Source organism: Moesziomyces antarcticus (assembly GCF_000747765.1).
Source record: "Moesziomyces antarcticus DNA, scaffold: scaffold_v10005, strain JCM 10317, whole genome shotgun sequence".
Lineage (NCBI taxonomy): Eukaryota > Fungi > Basidiomycota > Ustilaginomycetes > Ustilaginales > Ustilaginaceae > Moesziomyces > Moesziomyces antarcticus.
The window spans coordinates 704,018-716,701 of NW_014639005.1; the positions used below are offsets into that span (position 1 = coordinate 704,018).

A 12,684-nucleotide genomic window follows, 5' to 3' on the forward strand; every position below is an offset into this window, starting at 1 on the left:
AGATGCGAGCTCCTGGCGTGGCCGCACTGTGCTTTCGTGCATCGCCTTGCGATCAAATGCCACGACATCGCATACGACTCGCGCTATCCTCAAAAGTCCGGCCCGACAACCCTCTTGATCCAGCCCGAGGCCTACACGTCCAAGACCTGTGCTTCCTGCGGTCACATCACCGACTCCCTTGGCGCAAGCAAAGTATTCCGATGCCCGCAGCCCGAGTAGGCCTACCGCGCCGATCGCGATCACAATGGGGCCTTCAACATGATTGTCAAGGCTATCCGTTAGTGCCCATCTCCACATCATTGTCGCTGTAACGTTACTCTTGTCTCTCTATTTCTTCGCCACAGCTTCACGCCCCATGCAGAGGCTTCGAGAGTCTTTGTCCTGAGCGGGCAAAGGCCAGGCCTTGATCCCCCGCCGCTACAGCTCGTCTTGTTGGAAGATCCAGCAAGCCTCGGAGCTTAGGTCTCGTCATCACTGCAGAAAAAGCGGCGCTCTCTCGAGAAAGCACAGCCCTGTTCGTGGTTCTTACACATCTCCCATTGCGTTTGGAAAACAAACAGACTGGACCATGAACACCAGAATCGGTGACGAATGATCCACGCGAGGCCGTCTTATGCACCGGCTCCGTCGGCGCCGCCGATAAAGTTCTGCACCAGACGCTCAATCTCGGCGTCCGACGCATCGGGCCGCATGCGCCTAGCCATGTTCCTCGCCTGCTCGCGCACCGTCTCGAGGTCCTCGGCGGCACCATTCTCCTTCTTGGGCTCGGCAGGCACGGGCGCTTGACGCTTATCCGCCGCACCCGGCTCTGCCACCTTGCCGTCCTGGGCCGCTTGCTCGTCCGCAGCGGGCACAGCGCGTGCTTGAGCCACTGGCGGCGTTTGCGCGGGCGAGGCTCGCTTAGCTGGTACGCCTTCACTGCCTGCCTCAGCGCGGCTTGCGTCGTCAGCCATCATGGCCGGGTCGAGTGCGCCGTAGCCGACGCCGGGCGTGAGCTGCTCGGGCTTGACGGCCGCATACGTCGGCATAAGTGCGGGCGTCCTGGCTCCCTCTGGTTCCGCATGCGACGGAGCCGGGTACGGCGCGCGGTAGTCGCGCTCGGACGAATACGCACTGTGCGAGGCATGGCGTGGCGCAGCCGCATACGAGCTCGACACCGACGCGACGCCATTGCTACCGACGAGCGGCGTAGCAGAGCCGCGCACATACGAGTGCGCGGGCTCGTGCGTCACGTTCGAGCGTATCGCAGGCGAGGTCGCTGCCACGCCAGCCGCAGGCGACCGCATCGCGCGCAGCTCGGGCTCGATGTAGCGCCCGTCGCGATCACCTGCGACATGCGACGGCACCGAGCCGGGCGAGCCGCCGCTGTACCGACTATGGGACGGCAGCATGGGCACCTCATGTCGCTGCGGCGGCGGAAGCATCTCCTCGCGCGCGTACGGCATTCGTGGCGCCGCGTGGTCATCCGTCGGACCATACGCCCGCATGACGCCCGGTGCAGCCGCGGCGCTGCGCTCCATGCGCGCATTGTGCCTCTCGATGGCGGCCCGGATCACGCGAACACCCTCGGGATCATCGGCATGCAGTCGAATGGCCTCGCCGAGCTGCACTTCGACCACGGCGCCCGTCGCATCGAGCATGGGATGCACGAGCACGCGTCCATTCCAGCCAACGTAGAAGCGCATGAGCATCGCATCCGTAATGCCGCGGCGGTACAGATTGTCCATCCCCTCTGCATGTCGTCGGCGTGCCGACTGGGCCCAGTCGAAGCCGCCTGGAGCCGGCGACGGAACAGTCTTTGGCTCGGTCTGCAACGGCGAGACGGGACCGAGCGACTCGTCGCCGCCAACCACTTTTGGCACGGGCCCGTCCGCTGGCGGAAGCTGCACCTGACTCGCTGCCGCCGGCACCGGCGCTGGGGCGATTCCACGGGCCGCTTCGCTCGGCACCGGCGCGGGTGCGTACGGAAGCGACCCGCTGTCCTTTGCTGGCGTCGAGATCGAGTCCGACCGGCCGACCGAGGGACGCGCCTTGCTGGGCGTGTCCGATTCGAGCCGGGCGCGCTTGGTCCCCTGCGAATGCACCTCCTCGGCATGGATGGCGGGGGTGAACTTTTCCAGGTGCAAGACGATGCGCTTGTCCTCGCGGCTGCTCCACGACTGGAGCTTGCTGACCGGCTTCTCGAGCGAGCGCAGCGTGGCGCGGATGTCGAGCCAGAGATCGGGATCTGTGACGCCCATCTCCTTAACGCGCACCTCGGCCTGCGGATACTTGCGCTCCGCCTTGATGCAGCACATAGGGCAGATCCAGGGCTCGTCGCCCAGATTGGGCGGATCGTCGAGCCGGACACATTGCGTGTGGAACCAGAGCATGCACTTGTCACATGCGATCATGCGGCCGCTCTCTGGCTCGTGGCACAGGCAGTAGATCGGCTGGCGGTCGCGGTACGCACCTAATCCGATCTCCTCGCGGAAGACGAGCTTGGCGCGCTTGCCTCGCTTCGCCTTGCGCTTGCGGTCCTCGCGCACCGCGGGCGACGCCGAGTCGGTCGCCCCACGGCCGCCAGGACGCGATGATGAGCCGTGCTGAGCCTCGGGCTCGTTGCGATCTTCTGAGCGCGTTGGCGTCTCCAGCTTGGGACGTGCGGGTGCCGATGGTGCAGGCCTCTCGTCTGCGGGATCAGGGCCGAGTGCGAGCAGCGTCTCGCTGATGAGATCGAGCATGTTGATCTTTTCGGGGCCAAGCACATCCACAGGACAGCCGATGGATCGGCGCAGCCAATGCGCAAGAATCGCCTGTTTCTGATCTCTGCGCATGAGTGAAAGCGTCTTGATCATCCGCTTCGCGGCAAACTCGAAACGCTTGGCCTTGGCCACGACCTCTTCGATCGCGTCCCACTCGAGCGGCAAGAACTGGAACTGGTCGCGGCGATGGTCTTGTTCGTAGACGAGCTTGGACAGCTCGGTGACGCTGACCGCCCTGCGAGTTTTCAGGAACGCAGCATTGCCCGTCCACGGACAGAATGGGCAAGTCCAGCCGCCGTCAGCACGCGACACTTCAGATGCGCGCACCTTGATGCACGACAGGTGGTAGCGCACGTGACAGCGGGAGCATTCTGCAGCCGACGACGAGGGTACGGCAACCGGCGCCGAGCTTCTGCAGACGCAAGCTCGCGATTCAGCCCGCGGCTGGTCGTCGGACGGATCGGTGGTGTTCTCGACGCGCTCCACCATCCTGTCCAGCTCGGCATCCCTGTCGGCATCCGTGAAGCGGCGGTGGCTGGCCGCCACTGTCTGCATGATCTGGTTGAATGCGACTCTCCATGAATCGTGGATCTGGATGGCCTTTTCGATCTCTTGTGCGTGCTCGACTTCGAGTTTGTTCGATCTCACCGCCCGGACGGCGCGACGAGCATCGGGAAGCAGGGCGAGTCGATTGGCCGCATCGCTATTCTCCGAGATCGAGACCATGGAGAGGTCGCCGTCTGCATCCACGGCGGCGGGAGTTGGCGTGCCGGCTTGCAGACTCTTGTGGAGCGTCTGCATGGTCTTCTGCAGCTCTTTGGCCTTGGTCAGAGCATTGCTGACGTCCTGTGCAACCTCGAGCACGACCGGGATTTCGGCCGACGCCTCTGACAGCTCTTCCAGCACTCCGATCGTGAGCGCCGCATCGCCCTCGAGAGCTTCGCGGGCACGCCCAGTCCAGCGGGCTCCAGCCTCGCGTCGTTGCTCGAGCTCCTTGCGCAGCTCATGGTCCGCGAGACCGCAGCTGTCGGCGCGTTCCAGCAGACCTTCCACCTCGTGGTAGTAGAGGTAGGCATCGCGCGACTCGGACACCTCTTGGACCCACTTGCGCCGCTCGACATAGTCCGAAAGCTCCTTGATCTGAGGCGCATCGACGTTGAGGGAGCTGCCGAGGGTAAGGACGCTCTCGCAGTCCTTGAGATTGGGCTCGCACTCTTTGCGCTGACGTAGAATCTCGTTGCTGCGCCCAACAAACTCCTCAAGCTCCTGGACAAGAGCGCGGAGAGAGGCGATCTCGGGCGCATCAAAGTGAAGGCTGTCCAGCTCATTGAGCAGCGCGTAGAGCGCTTCTGGGCTCCGGTCGGCGACCGAGTCAGGGTCCTCGGCGGAGGCATCGATGCTGACCCGTCGAGCGCTGTCGTCGCCAGAGGCCCCGCCTTTGGAACGTCTGCCTCGGGCAGCTGGCGCCTGCGTCGGTTCTCCCCTCCTCTTGTGCAGCTTTCGGACAAGGAAGACATTGGCTCGATCCACCCACGAGTTGGCGCACGTCACAAAGGCCTTGAGATCCTCGAGAGGCTCGAGGGAGAAGGCGATCTTCTCGCCCTCGTGCAGCAGCGTTCTCAGTGTCCTCAGCGGCGGGTTCGGGCCGAGAGACAGGGTTTTCTTGAGCCGCTGGATCCAGTTGCGAGGAATGGCAGCGCGCTCGGACACTTTGGCGAGGATCGAGCGCAGCTGGTCGTCGGAGAATCTCAGCTTCAGAGTCCACTTGACCGGAGCGTCGGCATTGCACACCTCGAAACCGTGGTCGAGGCATGCGACGCCGTCTGCCTTGGGGCTTGTGAGCTGGCCAAGGTAGCAGAACAGGGTGCAGTGGGCACAGATGTACTGGCTCTCGGGCACGTCCTCGTCGTAGACCTCTTCCTTGAGATCGGGGATGATCTCCCGCAATGCATTGCGCTTGGCAATCTCGCGATCGACCATCTCCTGCATGGGCGCTTCGAGCCATACGGAGGTCTCGATGCTCTGACTCTGCTGTGACACGGTGATGAGCAGCTGGTCGTGAGAGAAGACAGCGGGCTTGCCGAAGTGCTGGTACCTTCGAACGGATTCGAGATCGTCGGAGATCCAATCGGGAAGCGCAAAGTTGACGGCCTCGTTGAGGTTGATGCCATGGTTGAAGCCGCTGTGGTAGGCCTTGGGAAAGGTGACGACAAACTCGTTGGCGCGCTGGTCGCACGCGTAGACGCGCACGCCCTCCTTCTTGAGCTTTTCAGGACTCATCATGGTGGTGAGGTGGAAGAGCAGGTCGGGTAATGTCTCGAAGAGATCGGGAGCGGCCTTGCGCATCGCATTCTCGAGCTTGTCGGCGTCTTCGCCCGGCACGCCGTACCAAGTCTTGGTCTCGCCCCAGTGCTGGTAGTTGATCGAGTAGGTGTAGTGATCCTCGTTGTGCCAGCAGAAGGTGGAGAAGATCATGCCGACGTAGATCCAGGGTATGGTCATGCCCGAGATGTCGGACTTGATGTACTGGAGCAACGAGCCCGGCAGGATGGGCAGGTTGTTGAGGTTCCACTTGTCGCGCGAGTACGGGCTGAGCGGATGTGTCTCCTGCGTCGGCAACGCACTTCCGTGCGTGGTCGAATGGACGTCGGCGCCGTACTCGACCTCGACCTCCTCGCTCTGGCTGTGGACGAGCCGCCAGAACTCGCGCTCGACGTCGTCCTCGGACACGGTGAGGTCGGTGCCGTGAATGCGGCGTGCCAAGCCGTTGGTGCGCCTCTCGACGTTGGCTTCCGGAGCATCGGCTACGTCCGGCGTCCACACGCGATCGGGGCGTTTGGACCACCACTCGCGCTTGAACGCTTCGGCCCGCTGCCAAAAGGTGTAGAGGCTGTGGGTCTCTCCGTCGTCGAAGCCAAAGTCGTGACCGGTGCCGACGAGGCACGGTGGACAGAACCACTGCGACTTGGGGATGGAGGTGAGCGGAGGCTGCAGGCAGTACATGTGGTAGCCGCGGTTGCACTCGTCGCACAGCAGCATGTTGGGACCATCCTCGCCTCGGAGGCAGATCTCGCACATCTGCTCTTCAGCTCCGGGGTGACCCGTTGCCGCGCGCGCGTGCAGGTCCGTGTCGACCAACGGGCTGACTCCTTTCCTGCGTCGAGACGCGAGCGGCGTGGCCGGGCTGGATGCCAGCTGCAGAGGATGGCGGGAGCCAGAGGCAGGAGTGCTGGTCGCCTCGGAGCGTTTGCGAGCACTGCGTCGGGTGCTTGCGACGGTCGACGGGCTCTGAGTGGCCGAATCGACTGCGGATGTGGCGGAAGCAAGCAAGTCAGCGGCTCCAGCTGCGCCGAGCGGCTCGGGCGTGTGTGATTGGACGTTGCGATCGGCCGCCTCGACGCTGGGCGACGTGGATACGTTGTGGAGACTGGCGTCGTTGGTGTCGCCAGAGGGTACACTGCCCATGGTGGCACTCTGTGCGAGGTTCGGGCTGATTGACGCTGCGCCGGCGCGGGTCTGCTCCTTTGCCTTGGTCATGAACTCTTCAAAGGGGAGGATGATGCGCGTATATGCGGCCTTGACCTGGGTGGAGAGCTGTGCGCAATCCTTGTCATTGTAGCCGATCTGCTTGGTGGCGTCGGACCACTTTCGAGCGCGGCAGACGGCATCGTAGCCGCCGAGGCCAGAGACGATGAGCTTGAGTTGGTACAGGTCGACGGATCGGCCATCGATGACGGGGACCGAGACGCGCTTGCGACCCTGCTGGGCGTGGAACTTTTGCAGCTGCTCCTGGTAGTTTTGCGAGGCGCGCGCATCGGCGCTGAGGGAGTTGAGACGCTGGACGCGGGTGCGAAAGCGGAAGGACTGCTCGTCGAGCACGCACTCGGGATTCCAGCCTTCGGGAGGCACAATCTTGGCGATACCGTAGGTTTTTGCGTTGCCGCCCTGCGGCGAGGCGACCCAAGCGATGTACTTCATGGGATCGACAAACTCTTCGGGCGTGGGATAGAAGATGGGAGCCTCTTCGAGCTCAAAGAGACGCGGGCGCAGCCTGGGCGGAGGCCTGCGTGGCGTGGCGATGCTGGTGGGGATGGCAACCTTTTGAGGATCCAGAACCGAGCCGGACGCTGTTGGTTGAGCTGGGTTCGTGTCAAAGACCAAGGGAGGGAAGCTTTGGTGTTGCAGAAGCTTTCTTGCTGGATGCAGCGCCGGATTGCCAGACGGAGCGACGGGAGCATGTTGGGCAGTCGGTGCGGATGCAGGGTCGTCGAGCTCCTTGCCGGCGATGGCCGACATGGCATCGGACTTGCTCTTGCGACTGAGCCTCTTGACCGAGGGGCCTTTGGTGAGCTCGGAGTCGCCGTCTTTGGAGTCGTCGTCGCTGTCGCCGCCGGCGCTGGGACCGAATTCGCGCGAGGAGACGATGATGGGCTGGACCCGGCGGGCCTTGGTGGGAGACTTGGATGGACTGGAGGTGCCGTTGGACTTTGTTGGCGAAGAGAGTGGGGTGGCGAGGTGTGCAGATGCGGAGCGAGATGCGGATGCGCTGGTAGAGGATGTTGGCTCGAGCTTGACGGGCTCGTGGCCGTTGACCGACTTGACGATGATACGCTGGGGCACGCTGTCGGTGGATGAGGAGGAGGGTGGAGCACCGTTCTGGGCGCTGCCCTGCTTTGTCGTCGTCATGGTGTGAGGCTGTATGCGGGTGTCGGTGGGCAGAGCAAGGCGGAACTGAGGCGCTAGTGCAGATGTGGCCGAGCAAGTGCGGAGGAAGGGGCGACAAGGATGTGATGAACGAATCGCAAGGGATGGCGACGACAAGACCGTGACGAGGCAAAGAATCGAATCCAGGCCGCCCGCTCGCTCGATCGATCGATCAGGAGCGGCTCATCCGCCCAAATTAAGGGTGGCGTGTGGAGCGGATGCGGCGTGAAGCTCTGAAGCTCTGTGAGCAACAGCCGTAACGCCAAGACTCTCACGCTGCTACGATCAGCGAGCAGCGGCGAGGTATGATGCGGAAAAGCCGATGTGGGTGTGGGAGCGCCGAAAACAAAGAGCGGGAAGGCCGATGCAATCAATCTACGAAGGCGCGAAGGCGTGTGGTGTCGTGTGAATGCGCAGTCGCCTGGATCTCGGTGGCAGGAATCAACAGGCGATGGCTGTCGAGAGTCGGCGTGGTGATGGCTGAGCCCGGTAGGTGGGGTGTGAGGTTGGAGGGTGCTGGCGGGTGCGGAAGGAGCTCGGGAGCGACGACGAGGCGATGTGACAGGCCAGGGCATCCGCGCATGGAGGCGTGAGGGCTCGACTCCAGCCTGTCCAAGGCAGCAGGCAGCGCTATCCGACGCCGCCCAATTAGTGCGGGTCTCTCTTTTTTTTTGTGGTGGCCACGGAGCGCTGCGCTTCCGCCCGCCTGTTACGGCGAGAACGCTTCTCCCCGGTTGCTGGGCTGGGCGGCGCGGGCGGATGCAGCAAATTGGGCTGGCGGATGCGTGTGCGTGTGCGTGTGTGCCTGTCGGTCTGTCGGGCTGGGCAAAATGGCCCGCGACAGTCGAGCGAAACTCGCCTGGGCTCATGGAAAAAAGGCGGAAAATTAAAGTGGGTTTCCTGTGGGCAGCACATCTCCCCACCCACACCACCAGCCTGGCGCTCAGCTGCGCTGCGCTGCGGTGCGGTGCGGATTAGCGAATCCTGTCAGGCTTGGCCGTCTTTTCGGCTGCTTTCCGCTGTTTCTTCTTCATATGTCAATTGATTCAGCAGCTCCGCTGCGACTCAATTTTTTTTTACCTCATTTTGGGCCTTTTGACGGCGGCAGCCGTGGTGGGTCTGCTGCAGGGCGTGAAATCTCTCGTGGCCACGCTTTGCCGAGCGTTGATGGGCAGCTGCGCCTGTCTAATTTTGCACGCCGCACCCACGCACCGTGTCAAACACGGGGAGGCCCCTTCCCCCTCTGCCGGCAGAAAAATTCGAGCACTCTCACTATCTTACAGTAGATTGTATGCGCAGCAACATCACGATGGTCGCAGTGTGTGCTCTCGAACAATCACGATCCAGCTTGCTGCCGGCCATCAGGCACGCACAGGAATCAGGAGGAATCATATCATGGCAGTCAGGCTTCGGCACCTGCGAAGGTCTGCCAGTCGAGCACGCAACGCTTTTGCTCATCAGCGTTCATTTCTATTCATCTTGTCATGAAGGAACAGAGCAAGCAGCCGAAAGAACAGAACCCGAACGGCCAGTGTCGGCGGGTGACAACCCCTGTTAATCCCCCCCCCCCCCCTCCCCCCAAGAGGGTCGCAACGCCGCCCTGAGATGGTCGGCGTGTAGTTTGATGGAGGCCCACTGAGCTACACAAATGCGCACAAGCTGTGCCTTAATCCAGCGCATCATTCATGGCATCATGAATTACATAGACCAGATATCCGTTCCTGAGTGGCCAAGCACAAGCCTCATCGTCCATTGAAGGTCTCAGCCTCCGGCGCGCAACCTCGACTCGCACATATTGCAGCAGACTCGTCGCTCGCAGCTCTTCGTCTCAGATGCCCCTCTCAGCTCCATCCAACTATCAAGCGCACGCACAAACACACGTCGCACAATATGAGAGTCAACGAAGCTGATATGGTTGCAGAACGTGCCGAATAGGTAATCTTAAAAGTGTAAGGGCGCGAAGTCGAAGATGTGGTTTTACGTCGAGGCAAAGGGGCAAGACGCTGCAGTCGGCTCGACCCCACCGTTACCGGTCGGGCCTCGCCATTCCACGGCACCCTTGGCCTCGCGCAGACTACGGAGTCATTGAAGAGAGTGTGTTTCTAGTTGGAAGACGGAACTTTGTGGCTCGAGAGCAAAGGGCGTCGGTGGCCCGGGGTAAAAGCGCAGCAGAGACTCGCGCCCCTGCCCCAACCCGACGCTCGAACGGCAGCAAGGCGTGCCATCCGAGGCCGGACAGCGAGCAGGAGGCGACAGGCCAGGTGCGAGAGAGACAGAGCGATGAAGCGCGTCCCGCTTACTCGTCCTCGATCTCGGTGCGGGGGTGGAAGGCCCAGAGCTCCTCGCCGTCGGCGTTCTTCTCGTGCACAATCGTGAGGCGCTGCAGGTTGACGAAGAAGTCTTCCAGAACCGGGTTCTTCTGCGAGCGAGTGCGACGGCCGAGGTTGTTGAGCCACTCCCACGAGTTGAGCACGTAGTAGACGGCACCAACGATGGCAGTGACACCGATCGAGTATGCGTAGATGCGCACAATCGTGACAATGTCGGTCCAGCCACCGTGAGGAGCGGTGACGGGGTTGCGGTGGGGAGCGCCCGAGAGCCAGCCGAACAGACAGAAGAGAGTAGCAATGACATCGACACCCAGCACGGCGCCAACGAGCTGCCACGAGGGGAGCGTGATGTCCGACTCGCCGCCACCAAGACGCGTGATGAAGATGAGCCAGTTCTCGGTGAGCGACACCTCGAGGAAGAGGATCTCCTGAGTGTTACCGAAGTTCTGGATGACACCGCCGTTGTTGAGGAAGAGCGTGCCGCGGATGATCCAGGTACCGGCGGCGAGCAGGAAACCGAGGATGACCGAGATGATCCAGATCTTGGGCAGCTGCCACTCGACGGGCTGCTTGGCGTGGGGAGCGTTGTCGTAGGCGATGGCAATGGTGGCAACATCGGCGAAGAGGGCGATGAAGACGATCAGGTTGGAGCGGATGACCTCGTCGAGGATGAGGATGGTGAGGACCAGGTAGATCTCCAGGTGGAGACACAGCGAGATACGGTACTGGATGTAGGCCTTCATGCGGTGGAAAATCTGACGGGCGACCTTGATCGAGGTGATGATGGTCGAGAGACCCTCGTCGAGGAAGACGACATCGGCAGCCGATCGGGCGGCGTCCGAGGCACCCTCGACGGCAATACCACAGTCGGCCTTCTTGAGCGAGGGGGCGTCGTTGACACCGTCACCGGTCATGGCAGTCAGGTGTCCGCGGTGCTGGAGCATCTCGACGACCTGGTACTTGTGCTCGGGGAACACCTCGGCGAAACCGTCGGCAGCCTCGACAAAGTCGTGGATGGCCGAACCAGCCATGCCGCCGGAGCCGATGAGGCGGTGCGAGTCGTAAACCTTGGTACCGAGAGCCAGCATCTTGCACGTCTCCTTGGCGATGGCGACGGCGTCACCGGTAAGCATCTTGACGGCGATGCCGAGCGACTGGGCCTCGGCGATGGTGGCAGCGGTGTCGGAACGGGGAGGGTCGAACATGGGCAGGAGACCGAGGAGCTTCCACTGGCCGTCGGTGTTCATGGCAACACCGAGCGAACGGAAACCACGCGAGGCAAAGTCACCAGCCACCTTGCGGTACTGGGCGGCGGTCTCGGCATCGGGAGCGCAGAGCTTGAGGATGGCGTTGGGGGCACCCTTGGCGGCGATGTACTGCTTGCCGTCCTTCTCGACCTCGGCGGTGATACGCTTGGAGACGGGGTCGAAGGGGGTGAACTTGTGGGTGATCCAGCCCGAGGCGAGCTCGTCCTGGGCAGCGGGGTAGTCCTTGAGCGTCGAGATGGTGACCTTGTCGATGGGGTCGAGCGACTTGACGTTGTGCGACGAGGCGAGCGCGGCAACGGCCATCATGTAGTTGACATCGACACCCTCCGAGGTGAAGGGCTCGTGGATGGAGAGCTTGTTGGCAGTGAGGGTACCGGTCTTGTCGGAGCAGAGAACGTCGACACCAGCGAGCGACTCGATGGCGGTGAGCTTCTGAACGATGGCCTGGCGCTTGGCGAGGTAGGCGGCGCCGACAGCCATGGTGGTGGTGGTAACACAGGGCAGACCGACGGGCACACCGACGATGAGGAAGATCAGGGTGTAGATGAGCAGGTTGTTGTCGGTGGGGGTGGCAATGCCGGTGTTGCGGAAGAAGCCGCCGATCCAGAAGATGAGGGTGAAGACGATGACGAGGAAGAGCAGAGCGGAACCGATGGAGCCCATGACCTTCTGGAAGTGGCCCTCGGTCTCGCCGCCGAGCACGAGCGCGGCGGTGCGACCGACGAAGGTCTGCTTGGCAATGTCGGTGCAGAGAACGTAGGCCTTTCCACGCTTGCAACCGGTGGTGTAGAAGACAGTGTCGCCGATGTGCTTGTCGACGGCGAGCGACTCTCCGGTGATGGCCGACTGGTCACAGGCGATGATGGCGGGACCCTTGTCGACACCCTCGTCATCGTCATCGTCGTCGGCGCGGCGGGAAGCACGAGCCTTCTCGAGGATGGCAGCGGCCTGGGAGCCGTCCTTGTCCTCGTAGGCAGCCAGAACGCGACCGTCACAGGGGACAGTCTTGCCATCCTCGATGACGACAATGTCACCGGGAACCAGGTCACGCGCCTCGATCTCGACCTCGTGGCCGTCACGGACGACGGTGGTGCGAAGGGCGATACCAGCCTTGAGCTGGGCGACAATGTCACCGGCCTGCTTCTCCTGGTACCAACCGACGAAGGCGTTGAGGAGCAGGATGGCGATAATGACACCAAAGTCGATCCAGTCACGAAGACCGGCGGCGAGGATGACGGCGAGCTCCATGACATACAGGACGGGGCCGCGGAAGAAACCGATAAACTTGAGCAGGAGGTTCTCCTTGGGAGACTCGAGCTCGTTGTGGCCGAAGAGAGCGCGACGCTTCTGGACGTCGGCCTCGCTGACACCCTTGAGCATGTCGGTCTCGAGCCACGAGGCGGGCACCTTCTGGGCGACCTCCTCGACCTCGCCGTGCTTGTTGACGCGGACCTCCTTGGTCTTCCAGAAGGCGGGGAACTCGCGCTTCTTGACGATGTGGGTCTCATCCTGGCCCTCCTCGTCGGTCGAGGCCGACTTTTGGGCGCGGATGAATTCGATGAGCTGGGAGTACTCCTCCGAGACGCCGCCGAGGGCCTTCTCGTTCCTACCCTCCTGGGTAGCGGAAGAGTCCGACAT

The 12,684-nt window shown here is 62.5% G+C and overlaps 2 protein-coding genes across 2 annotated transcripts; both read right to left on the reverse strand.

The window, feature by feature from the left end:
* Positions 1 to 611: 611 nt before the first annotated feature.
* Positions 612 to 8,023, reverse strand: PAN0_005d2725 (Rum1; the record flags this gene model as incomplete). The annotated part of the gene is made up of 2 exons (XM_014801965.1): positions 612 to 7,475; positions 7,724 to 8,023. The coding sequence occupies 2 exons, from the start codon at positions 8,021 to 8,023 to the stop codon at positions 612 to 614; spliced, it is 7,164 nt and encodes a 2,387-aa protein (XP_014657451.1).
* A 1,721-nt stretch (positions 8,024 to 9,744) lies between these two features.
* PAN0_005d2726 (plasma-membrane proton-e) lies at positions 9,745 to 12,684 on the reverse strand (the record flags this gene model as incomplete). The annotated part of the gene is made up of 1 exon (XM_014801966.1): positions 9,745 to 12,684. The coding sequence occupies one exon, from the start codon at positions 12,682 to 12,684 to the stop codon at positions 9,745 to 9,747; it is 2,940 nt and encodes a 979-aa protein (XP_014657452.1).